General features: G+C 35.9%; 1 protein-coding gene and 1 pseudogene across 4 annotated transcripts in view; both read left to right on the plus strand.

Moving 5' to 3' along the window:
- Positions 1-13,411, plus strand: part of DCAF6 (DDB1 and CUL4 associated factor 6) — a 162,056-nt gene that overhangs the window by 52,545 nt on the left and 96,100 nt on the right. For all 4 annotated transcript variants that reach the window (XM_006872620.1, XM_006872622.1, XM_006872623.1 and 1 more), the window contains 4 exons: positions 1,777-1,890; positions 4,140-4,275; positions 4,990-5,204; positions 7,266-7,359. In XM_006872620.1, coding sequence (XP_006872682.1) covers positions 1,777-1,890; positions 4,140-4,275; positions 4,990-5,204; positions 7,266-7,359 — 559 coding nt within the window. The remainder of the gene's footprint in view (positions 1-1,776; positions 1,891-4,139; positions 4,276-4,989; positions 5,205-7,265; positions 7,360-13,411) is intronic.
- Positions 7,668-12,920, plus strand: LOC102817711 (annotated as a pseudogene).

Genomic DNA, 13,411 nt, shown 5'->3' on the forward strand with positions numbered 1-13,411 from the left:
GCTCCTTTCAGAATTCTCTTTGCCTTTTGAATATGATGTGTCCAGGTTTGGATCTCTTAGTTTTATCATACTCGCAGTGGTTGATTTGCATGGATATATGTTTTTCAATATCTTTTAGGCATTTTCAGCCATTAATTCTTTGAATATTCTCTAAGAAGCTTTAAATGCAAAGAAAAGTTCTTAAGGAATACAGATTTATATAGCATATTGTTATAAAACCTCATTAAAACATTAATTGTAGAAATTAGAAACCTGTATTAATAATTTCCTTTTATAATAGTATTATGATTATACAAGTCAGAATGGATTATTAATTAGAGTGGGGACCTTGTATAGGGTTTCCAAGGAGCAGCTGTTGAGTTTGAACCTGCCTTTCAAACCAACCTTGTGGTACAGTTGTCACTTTTTTTTGCTTAAGTCATCAAAGTTGTCAACATTATAAATATTTAACACTGCTGGCTTGTTTACTAGAACTAACTACATCTCTTACAACTATGAAGTGAATCAAAAGTCTTTGTTTTTCTTGAATGCTACTCTCATTCATTCATGTTGTGTGTACTTTTTACAATCCTTTTTTTTTTTCCAGGGCATTAATATTGGTATTCCATGTTGATTAAAAATTAATCTTTTATTAATAAAGGACATATCTGTATTTAGATTTGTAATGAGTTTGAAGGAATTCAGAACTAATCAAGGAAAAAGATCATGTCCCAGAGATAACAGTGTTGCACAAGAAGGTATTTATTGGGGCAACTAGGTTGACAAGGAGTTTGTAGGAGGTGACACTTCCCACATCAGGATGCGTTTCAGAGGCAAGTGTCAAGGGAATCACTAAAAAAAAGAAGATGACAAGGAAACCCTTGGGGAAGAGAAGAGAAAAAATGAGGGGCTTGTGTGTGTGTAGATGATGTCCATCCCAAGAGCAAGGTGATGAGTGTCTGGGTCAAACAACTCTTAATGGTTATCAGTGGCTTGGGGTGTGTTTCACCTACAGGGTTTTACCTTATCTAAAGCTAGCAGATGTTGGATGCCATTCCAGAGTATATAACGCAGGCAGGCTCTAAATGGCTGAGAACCAGCTTGTCTGGGCTATTCCAATAATAGTTGCATGTGTGAAATTTTGAATTTGTTGCCAGTAGGCTTTTTGGGTTAGTAGTCCCCACTTACTATAAATAAATACACAACCTAGGGCCAGTACAGGGAGACCATGGAACATTAGGCTTGTTTAAATAACAGGGTTTAATACTGTAAAAGTGATTTTTTAACAATTTTTAATAGAGTTAACTTCTTAAATCATTTCAGCATCCCACAATTTTCGTAACCATTACTAGAGAAGAAAATTTCATAATGTATTTATATTATACCTGTAAATATACAAGCAGAAAATGTAAAAATTTATTTTTTAAATAATTTGAACAGGCTGCCTAGTTTTAAGTACTTTTTATCTTTAGTTATGTGATTCCTAGCTTCAAAGTAAAGAAACATTAGTTCAGCATTGATTCTATTTATATCATGGAGTTTTGAATCACGCTGTAAGTCTTGTTGTTGAGTCAATTCTGACCCACAGTGACGCTGTATTGGATTTGGGCCCCAACCTTGCGGTTAGCAATACAGTATTTCTTCTACAGAGCCACACCAGGACTCTGTAAATCATTGATAATTAAAATGATTCTGAAGTTGCTTTTCCTTTAATCATTTTGTGAAATAGTAACAATTTTTTAAGTCATTTGTTTGGAGATTTAATAACATGGTCATCCTTCTGTTTTTCATCTTTAGATTATGACTGTACCAAATGATCCTTATACTTTTCTCTCCTGTGGTGAAGATGGAACTGTTAGATGGTTTGATACTCGCATCAAAACTAGCTGCACAAAAGAAGATTGCAAAGATGTAAGAATCAGATTTTTGTATAAGTAATGCAGAAATAATTAAAGTTGTAATTGAAATTTGACAGTAAATTATCTCTGAGCTATAAGCTTCGGGTGGGTTCTTAAATTTTTGTTAAAGTATATTTTGTAGTCACAATTTTTAAAAAATAAAATGTTTAACAATAAAATTAGAGAACTTGCATTTTAATTGTACATTTTAAACATTTCTTAAAAAAAAATGTAGGTCACTCAGTAAATTCTTTGGTGGTATAGAAACGTGAAGCATTTACCAACATACCTATATCCTTCTAGTTACTCATGTAGACTTTTTACTTATTAAATACCAGTAATAAAACCATGTGGCAATTTAGTATCTTTTTTTTCTTGTATTTTGAACTAGGAACTAAGTGTTACTACTACGTTTTGTTTTTTAAAATAATAGATTATGAGTTAACAGTATCAGCTAGTATTCTATCAACGTGTTTGTTCAGGCTTTAACTCATTTTTCTAAACATGTATCTTCACTACCAGTCTTCTGATTACATTTTTAATAGAATTTTAAACATGAAAAACACCTGAGAAATCATTCAGTTCATAAATTCCATACAGCTAACCCCAGGTGTTTTTCTCTGTCAGATATTTAGAACCATAGTAGTTTTACCGTGGATCACTGTGAATTCATAAGTTAAAAAGTACTAGTAATTATATTTTTAGTGAAAGTTATAAAAAGTATTACTAGTAATGAGTTTAAATGCTTGCAAATTAAACAAGTTACTATTACTGTTATGCCTTAGTGGGGGGAAAGTTTATTGTATATAGTTGAAACAAAGAAAGCAAATAAAACAGTAGAAATTGACACATTTTTACATGTATCAATTTTAAGTCAGTCTTTATGTTATGGATATAACACAATGAGGAAACAGGAAAGCATTGAGAATATACAGAGCAGAACGTACACAAACTCAGTTTTTGTATATACAGTTCACTGACAGCCTGCAGGTTGTGTAACCATTCTCAAATCCTTTTCCAAGTTGTTCTTCCTCTATGGACATAATCTCACTGCCCTCTAATTGTCTAATCTTTTGTGTTGCTATAGTCAATTTGGTGCCAGGTGATAGTTCTGAAAAGAACACAGTGCTCAAGGCAGACATTCTTCACTAGTTAAGCTAAACTGTTGTTTAATTTAGAGAATATGTCCGGGGATATTTTTGGTTTAAAGTTTAAAGATTGGTTTAGAGCAATAGTTTTGAGGGTCTGTGCAGCCTTCGTGACTCCATAAAGTCTAGATCCCATGAGAATTTCAAATTCTGTTCTGCATTTTCTCCTTTTAATCAGTGCCCTTCTCTAGAATCTTTAATCATAATGTTCAGTAGCCAGGCGCCATCCAGTCTGGAGGCAGTTAGCCACATATTAGGACATAATTTGAGCTACTAAAATATTGATGCTTTTTAATTTTCTTTAAATCTGATGTGACACTGTTAGATAGGCACTGGACTGCTAGTGCTAACTACAGGGTTCGTGGTTCAAATCCACCAGTCACTTCTTGAAAACCGTATACTGTATTGCTGTGAGTTAGAACTGAGTTGCTGGCACTTAACAACAGCAACAATTATTAAGTTTATTATTTCCAAATATGTTAGTTAGTTCATAAGGGAAATGTACAATATTATATTACAAATAGGACTCGTGGTGTGGCGCTATGGGTTAATGTGCTGGACTGCAAAGTTGGCTTGAACTGCAAGGTTGGCAGTTCAAGCTCACCAGCTGCTCCTCAGAAACCCTATACAAGGTCACTGTGGGTCAGAACCAACTCAATGGCATGTAACAATAAACTATAAAGAAAAATAAAATTTCCCTTTGGGTGATAGCCGTCTTTGGAGGAATATTAATTGAATCCTGGTGTGGAGCTGTAGGATAAGCACTGAACCCGAAGATCGGTTTGAACCACAAGGTCGGTGATTCAAACTCAGCAGGCGCTCCTTGGAACTCCTCCTATACAGGGTTGCTGTGAGTCGGAGCCAACTCGATGGCACTTAGCAACAACAATTTAATTTTAGTTTCCACATAAGCTGACTGTGTTAGAAAAAATTTGTGATAGAATTCTGAATAACAGAAGCAGCCCATATCCCCACTTCCCACCCCACATTGTCCTGCTGACTGCATTAAGAGTTCGGTGAAAGTGATTTCACTTTACTGAGTGAACAGTGTTTTAAATATAGTGCCATCCCTACTGTATAGCTCTATATAACTGATCTGTTCTTACTTTTATAGGATATTTTAATTAACTGTCGACGTGCTGCCACATCTGTAGCTATTTGTCCACCAATACCATATTATCTTGCTGTTGGGTGCTCTGATAGCTCAGTAAGAATATATGATCGACGAATGCTGGGCACAAGAGCTACTGGTAAGAAAATATATGTTATAGACAATATAATTATCAGTACAAAAATTCAACCTTTGTGACATGTTTACAGTTTTAAATTTTCTATAGTTTGCTATAATATTCAGAAAATAGAATGCATTTAAATAATAGGGGTTATTATAGCAACAATAACAACACAAAAAGCATTTCACAAAATTTTTATGACCCTCTGGGGAGATCTTCTGCTTTTTCATCTATCACTTTAAGAAGTTACAGCACTTGGCTTTCCTAACTTTCCTTTGCCATTTTTCAATCAGGAAGTGGTGAGAAAAGTTAGGAAAAGAACAATGTCTTGAGCATGTATTGATGTATAGATATGTTTACTACACACATTTAAGCCTAGTGCATGCAATTGCTGCCGTCCTTTAACTAGTAACGGACTTAAAGCAGTTTCTTTTCTCCTGATCCATTTATGGACCAAACCACTTCTGAAATAACCAATTCTAAGTCAACTATTGATCTGGAATTCTGGACAATTAGGAATTTTGTTTGGAAATATGCTGCCTTGATATTCTATCTTTTTGGTTTTGTTATAAAACCAGTTGAAGAAGGAACCTCTTCTGAATATATAGAATGTGGTAGTTTCGATTTCTATTGCTACATTTAATCACTTATCTTGTAATTCAGATTAATGTTAAAAATATTTATATTTTAAAATATTATCAATTTTAAATAACTTTGTGTTTTCTTGTTTAGGAAATTATGCAGGTCGAGGGACTACCGGAATGGTTGCCCGTTTTATCCCCTCACACCTTCACAACAAGTCCTGCAGGGTGACATCTCTTTGTTACAGTGAAGATGGTCAGGAAATTCTTGTTAGTTACTCTTCAGATTACATTTATCTGTTTGACCCAAAAGATGATACAGCTCGTGAACTTAAAACTCCTTCTGCCGAAGAGAGAAGAGAAGAGGTACATTTACTCAAAACCCACGTTCTTTATTCAATTCAGGAAATACTAATTCAGGGACTCCTGGCATCTAAAAGGTTAAAAATCCATAATTTTCAATGGAATAAAGATATGAAACAGCAAGGAATAATATAAAATTAAGGGTAATTAAAGACCTGTAAAATAATTTTTAAAATTTGATGTATAAATTTCGAAAAGATTAGTTTATGAGCAGAGGGCTTCAAAAAGTTCATAAACAAATGGAATTAAAAGATAATGGATTTTTTCCACAAACTTTTTGAAACCCTCTTGTATGTCCATGCACTAAAGAATTAATTACCATTTCCTGTTCACATGCCAGTAATCTCTTCTTCTGCGATTATGCCTCTCACTCACAATTATGAACTGTTGTTGTTGTTAAGTGCTATTGAGTTGGTTCTGACTCACAGCAACCCTATGTAGGCTTTCCAAAGAGTGGCTGGTGAACTTGAACTGCCAACCTTGCGGTTCAAACCAACCTTGCTGTCCAGCACATTAATCCACAGCGCCACACCAAGATATTATATTATCGCTAGGGACATGTTACAAAATAGATGACTAAGTGAAGAAAAGGTTGATTAAAGTAGATGTATCTTGAAAAAATGATTTCATGAATTATTGTTACTGTTATTATTGTTAAAAATGACTATAAAGTAATTACTTCATTTATTATTTGTAAGGCATAACCCAGAAACTATATCCGTGAATATACAAACCCAAAACCAAAAGGCAAAAAATGACACCAAACCATCTCACTCACTGCACTCTACTCAGCTGGGTTCAGTAATTCATTGCAATGGCTACACAGAGCTCAGACCCCATGTTCACAGTTATGGGATTTGTTAGGGAGGTAAACAGGCTACAATGCAGGATAAGAAAATGCTCGGGGTGCAGTTCTTCCAGTCAGTACAGCCTCTCCCTCTGCTGTGTCCAGGCAGGACTTTCTGCCCAGGCAGTATCACAGAACTTTTTTAGGGTTTCTGACAAATGCTCTCAGGCACGCTGACTGCTCTACCATAAGCCTTAACCTGAAGGCCCGCCCTTGGCTTTATCTCGTGACTCAGCAGCCCTAGTCCCCTCAATTAAGTGCCTGGATGCACCCCAATATGAAAACAAGCCTCCTGCCCAAATCACTCAGTTTTACTTGCTCCATGGCCTGGGAAAGTCCACTGCTCTGTCTTGAACTCTGACTCTTGGTTCCCCTGCTTCTCTGCCATTTCTATGATATCAGAACTATTTGTCCCTAAGTTGAGGAGATTCAATGTACGGGGATCTCGGGGTTTTCTCCTTGATGATAGTGAGCTTCCCCATTCTGCTTTTGAGACTACTCATTTTATCCCCACAATAGAGTTCTAAGTTATAATCACAATGAATACTGTTAACCACTCACAACTGAATCATATCATCCTATCAGCAGCATTTCCCACTTTCTCTTATCCAGACCTTTTGTTGTTGTTATTGTTAAACTGCCATCCAGTCTGTTCCAACTCATAGCAACCCTGTATAAGGTTTCCAAGGAGTGACTGATTGATCTCAACTGCCAACTTAGTGGTTAGCAGCCAAGTGCTTATCATACAGCGCCACACTAGGACTCCAATCAGTGCTTGGTGTTAAGTTCTGCTGAGTTAGTTCTGACTCATAGCAACCCTGTAGGAGCGGTTGGTGTATTTGAACCTCTGACCTTGAGGTTCACGCTGATTTGGGTTTAGTGGTTTTCCTAAAGTACTGCACTAGGACTGCATTTTATGCTGTTGTTAAGTGTCGCCAAGTATGAAATACATACATGATTTCAAATTTGCATTCAGATTCTTTTGGTTGGAGATCCTGAGTATAGGCTGTTAGCATGAGTGGACAATTCATCATCATCCTGAATTAATTGTTTCCTCAGTGTCTTTCATGTTTTGAACTACCATCTCACATGCATACTCAATAAAGAAAATAGGGAGATAGAAATAATCTATTAGACTTTAAGTGTACTGGAAGAGTTGAGAGCAAATAAGTATTCTTTTAGACTTATATTGAGTCTACTGTATCTTCATCTTTTAGTTACGACAGCCTCCAGTTAAACGTTTGCGACTTCGTGGTGATTGGTCAGATACTGGACCAAGAGCAAGACCTGAGAGTGAACGAGAACGAGATGGTAATTACATTTGGCCAGCTTTGTGTGTGTGTCATTTAAAACTGAATTATTTAACTTGTTTTTACTATTTACACTATTATTATTTTTTAAATGCTGCAATGGACATCTTTGTTATACAGGAATGAATTTCAAAAAGTTCATGGAATGCAAACACAACTGTGAATGTGGTGGAGCATACAGTGGGTAAAATGATGAAAAACTTCTTAGGTTTTATTAAACATCTTAAGATAATGAGCTGCTGGGTTTCGGGGATCTGAACCATAGTCTCAGAACCATGGTCAATTGGTATAACACAGCCCACAACGACAATGTTCTGTATCCTACTTTGGTGAGTAGCATCTAAAATCTTAAAGGCTCATGAGCGGTCATCTATGATGCTGCTGTTGGTCTCTCCATATGAGGGGGAAAGAAGAGTGATGAGAATTGAAGATGCTTGGAATCAATTAGTCCAGTGGACTAATAGAACATATAAACATCAGTTTCCATGACTCTATGACCAGAAGAACTAGATGGTGCCCAGCTGCCACTACCAACTGCTCTGAAAGAGATCACATTAGTAGGTTCCAGATAGAGTGGGAGAAAATATGGAACAAAACTCAAAATTGAAAAAAAAAAAGACCAGATTTACTGATCAGAAAGAGACTGAAGGAACCTGAGACTATGGCCTTGACCACCCCTCAGGTCTGAAAAGGAACAGTCACTCTCAAGGCCCAATTATCAGCCAAGCAGTAGATAAGTATATAGGGAGAACAGCAACACTATTAAGGTATGTTATTGTTGTTGTTAAATGTAGTTGAATCTGTTCCGGCTCATAGTGACCCTGTATAGGGTTGCCAGGGAGTGACTGGTGAGCTTGAACGGCTGACCTTTCAGTTCAAACCAACATTGCAGTCCAGTACATTAACCTACAGCATGTGTTACAAAGCTCTTTTAGCCAGTCTATGAATACCTAAAGGGCACATTCTGCAAGCTAGTCACCTGCCGCTAGACACTCAACTTTACTCAGTTCATAGGCCTAAAACCGGAAGCTGCTCTGTCTCTCCTTGCCACTATCTCTGCCGTCGCCTCTATAATCATTGTTTCTCTAGGTAGGGATTGCATGTATCATTCATGTGCTTCCTTCTTGATAGTCCTGGGATTTTCCATCTCTGCTTCTGAGATACAGCTCCTCGTAAACCTAGCTGGAGGGCAAAACTAACCAAGCCCAGCCTTAGAGTCCTGTAACCTTATTTGCTTGGTGGAAATTAAGACTGGATAGAAAAGCCATATCAAAATCAATTTAAGATACTACACCAACCAGTTGAGATGTCTAAAGTATTAGTTATTGTTTTTATTGGTAATCATGGGTCCTCATCACTCAGAGTACAAACAGAATTATTTCCTCAAAAATTGAAGTCAGTGGTCCGTTGCTATGGGCTTTGCCTTCAATATCATTTCATCCCTTTGTAAAATGCATTATCCACTTCTTCATTGCATTGTCCCCATAAACTTTTCATAAAACATCAATGATTTCATCATTCTTTCACCCATGCTTCCCCACAAATTGAATGTTTGTTTTTATTTCAGTTTAGCAGAATTCATGTTGCTCTGATAGGGCCTCTTTTCAAAGTGATGTCTAATCCTTGTTGCTTCAAATGAGATCCTGTTCACACATGTTATAACTATTTAGCATAATTTTATTTTGGTGTTAAAAAAGAAATTGAAATCCATGTGTAGTTTCTTCATAACATGCATTTTCCATGAACTTTTTGAAGACTGGTTATATATACATTGTAGCATACATTGTTTATTTATCTTAGGATGAATTTCTAGCAGAAGAGTCACTATATATGTGCTTTTTAATATTAATAGTTATCAAATTTACATGTAATTTATATGAATATATTCTAATTTATATTCCCATTAAAAGTGTAAGAAAGCTGTTTCTTTACAGAACATTGGGTGTTATAAAACATAATTTTTGCCTTTCTTTTAGATATAAAGAGAAATAAAAAGTCACTTTCCAAACTAAGAGTTTATTTATAAAGCAACAAAACCAAAATCTGCTGCCATTAATTTCGTTCTAATTCATGGCAACTCCATGTGCTGCACAGCAGAACCTAGCTTCACAGGGTTTTCTTGGCTTTAATCTGTACCAAGAAGGAGCCCTGCTAGTGTAATGGCTTATTCATATTTAAATACATCGGTACTCTACTGCTAACCCACCACCTGCTCTACCAGGAAAGACCTAGCTGTACGCTCCTGTAAAGATTATAGCTGAAGAAACTTGATAGGGCAGTTCTTTTCTGCTATGAGAAGAACCAACGGGATGGCACACAACAAACAACATTTTCTCTGGGAGCAGATTGTCAAGGCTATTTTTCACTGTGCCACTGTTGTTGTTAAGTGCTATAGAGGTGGTTCCCAGGGTTTCCGAGTCTGTCAGTCTTTATGGGAGCAGAAAGCCTCATCTTTTTCCTCTGCAGTCCAGTGCTTATTGTTCAAAGTCACCACGTTCCTACTGCCCCACTAGTTGAGTTGTAGCTACCAACCTTTTTAGCTACCCAGAAACCTCTGAAATTTTTATAATAGCATATAATGTTGTTAAAAATTTTATTAAGTGCTTCTGACAAGCATAGAAAACTACAGTGAAACCTGAGAGAGTTGGAACTTGACAAGACAGCATTGTTACTCCTGGTCTCAAAAGTTTCCTACCTTTCTTTGAGTCTGACCACTTAAAATTACTCATTTTAGTGGAAAATATTAGCATTTTCCTTCTCTGTTAGGTTTCTGCCTTACACAAGTTCTGACTCTCACTGCTTTACTGTTCCTTGGGAGCTTTAAGATGGCGTACTTTAAAACAATTTATCTGTGTATTTTTTATTAAATGTGACTGTAGTCAATGTCTTATGCATATGACTTCAGAAAACTCTTTAAAATCAAAAGCATACTCCCCATTATTTTGTCCTTGGTGCTTTCTACTATACATATTCATATTTAAATATATCAGTACTTTACTTAAAAGTAATAAAGTCAAATAAATTTTGATTTCTCACAAATGCTAGAAAATAAATGATAACTTGTTTTGATAAAATTCTATCGTACTTATATACTATAATTGCATTCACACTTTAATCTAATGTCATACTTTTAATTAAAAAATACCCTTATGGAAAAACTCATTAACTTGAAGGAGTAAAAGAATGAGGAAAGACACAAAACACTTTGTGGTATCAATTAATTTCAAATACAAGGAATTTGCTTATAGTGAATTATTGGTGAAAACAAATTCAGTTTAATTGATATAAAAACATAAGCTAATTTGTATCTCCACCCACATCTGTCAGTTTGTCTGACTGTTCTGGTTTGCATGTTGCTGTGATGCTGGACTGTATGCCAGTGGGGTTTCAAGTACCAGCAGGGTCACCAGTAGCAGAGGGGATTCAGTGAAGCTTCCAGAGTAAGAATAGACTAGGAAGAAGGAATAGGTGGTCCATTTTTGAGGGATTGGCCCCTGAAAACCTTATGAGTAGCAGTAAAACATGTATGATATAGTGCCAGAAGATGAGCCTTTCAGGATAGAATGCACTCAAAATAATGACTGAGAAAGACCTGCCTCCTTAAAGTAGTAGTTGTTGTTACTGCTGTTGAGTTGAGTCCGACTCAGAGCGACCCAGTATAGGGTTTCTGAGGTGTAAATCTCTGCCAGAGCAGAAAGCCTCATACTTATTTCACAGAGCAGCTGGCGGACTCAAACCTCTGACCTTGTGATTCTCAGTCCAGTGCTTATCATACAGTCACCACACTCCTCCTCAAAGTAGAGTCTTCATATCATGGATGAAACAAAACTTTCGGGACCCTCATTTGTTGATGGAGCATGACTCAGAATGAGAAAAAATAACTGCAGACATCCATTGATAATTGGATCATGAAATGTATTAATCTAGGAAAACTGGAAGCTGTCAAAAATGAAACAGAACACATAAAGATCACCATCCTATTGTGTCAGTTATTTGCAGTGGGCAGGTGTTGGCCATTTTAAATTGGACAATCATATGATTTACTATGCTGGGAATGAGAAATGATATCACATTCATCACCAAAAAGAACATTTGAGATCTATTTTGAAATATAATGATGTTTGTGATAGGATAATATCCATATAACTACAAGGAAAACCAGCTAGTACAAATATTATTCTAATTTATACACCAGCCAATAAAGCAATTAGAATTTTGCCAACTTCTTCAGTTTGAAACTGATCAAATATGCAATCAGAATGCATTGGTAATTACTGATGATTGGAATACTAAAGGTGGAAACTAGAGGAATTGGTAGTTAGAAAATATGACCTTGGAGATAAAAATGATGTTGGAAATCACATATTAAAATTTTGTAAGACCAATAACTTACTCATTGCAAATACCTTTTATCAGCAACATAAATAGAGACTAACACATGGAACTCGCCAGATGGAATACACAGGAATCAAACTGACTACATCTATGGGAAAAGACAATAGAGATGATCAATATCATCTGTCAGAACAAGGTTAGGAGCTATCTGTGTAACAGATCATCAGTTGTTGAAATGCAAGTTCGGACTGAAGCTGAAGAAAACTAAAACAAGTCCAACTGAACCAAAATATGACCTTGAGTATATCTTACCAGAATTTAGAAACCATTTCAAGACAGATTTGATGCATTGAACATTAATGACTCAAACCAGAGAAGTTGTGGGTTGACTTCAAAACATTATACATGGAGAAAGCAAAAGGTCATTAAAAAGATACAGGAATGGGAAAAAAAAAAAAAGACCCAAATGGTTGTCAGAAGAGACTCTTAAACTTGCTCTCCAGTGTAGAGATGCTAAAGCAAATGAAAGTAATAAGGAAGTAAAAGAGCTGAACAAATTTTCAAAGGGCAGCTAAAAAAAAAAAAAAAATGTCAAATATTATACTGAAAGGTGCAAAGACTTGGAGTTAGAAAACCAAAAGGGAAGAACACACTTAGCATTTCTTAAGCTGAAAGAACTGAAGAAAAAGTTCAAGCCTTGACTTGCAATTCTATGGACAAAATATTGAATGATACAGAAAGCATCAGAAGAATATGGAAAGAGCTTGAGAATCAAGCGCTCCAGTGATCCCTCTTGCAAAGGCTATGGCAGTCTGTCCCAGGTTGCAACAAGGGTAATGTCAGAGAAAGCTGTAAGAAATGTGGCTACCCTGGTCATCTGACTTCTGAATGCTGCAATTTTCTACAAGTAGACATAGTTTTGGATGTCAGCAGCACAAGCAGTGAAGATAGTGATGAAGAGAACGAAAAATTGAATAAGTTACAGGCATTATAAGAAAAAAAAAATGAAGAGGAGAAGAAAGCAAAAAACAAAGACAAAATCAAATTGGAAACAAAAAGAAGAAAAGGTCTTATTCATCTACTTCCATGGAAGAGGATACGTCAAAGGAAATGAAACAAAAAAATCAGAAGAAAAGAAAAACGAGAAAAAGAACAAGTTAAAAAAAGAAAGAAAGAAAGAAAAAGCATTTGTCTACTCCTAATACTTCTAAAATCTCCAAGAAGTAACTGAGACTTTGGCTTAAGCCATTAAACTTTAAAATTTGTTTTAAAAAATTATTTGACCTTGGGATTTGCTACATAATAATTCTTTGCAGTAAATCACAGCCCTTTCCATATATGCATATATATACGTATATGTATGTGTATGTTGTTATGTACTGTGGAGTCGGTTCCAACTCATAGTGACCCTGCACAGGTTTTCCAAGGCTGTAAATCTTTACGGGAGCAGAACGCCTCATCTTTCTCCCATGGAACTGCTGGTAGTTTCGAACTGCTGACCTTGAGGTTGGCAGCCCGACTCATAACCACTACGCTACCAGAGCTCCTTATGTATGTAACATTAGCCAAACACACACAAATATTAAAAAATTATGTGTCTTATATGAACCTGCAGCATGACTTTCAAGTAACAAGAAACAAAACTGATGAAATACTTTATATTGTCAGAGCACATTAAAAATATATATTTTGTGTGTGTGTATATATATGTTGTTGTT

The sequence above is a fragment of the Chrysochloris asiatica genome, unplaced genomic scaffold (genome assembly GCF_000296735.1).
Source record: "Chrysochloris asiatica unplaced genomic scaffold, ChrAsi1.0 scaffold00207, whole genome shotgun sequence".
Lineage (NCBI taxonomy): Eukaryota > Metazoa > Chordata > Mammalia > Afrosoricida > Chrysochloridae > Chrysochloris > Chrysochloris asiatica.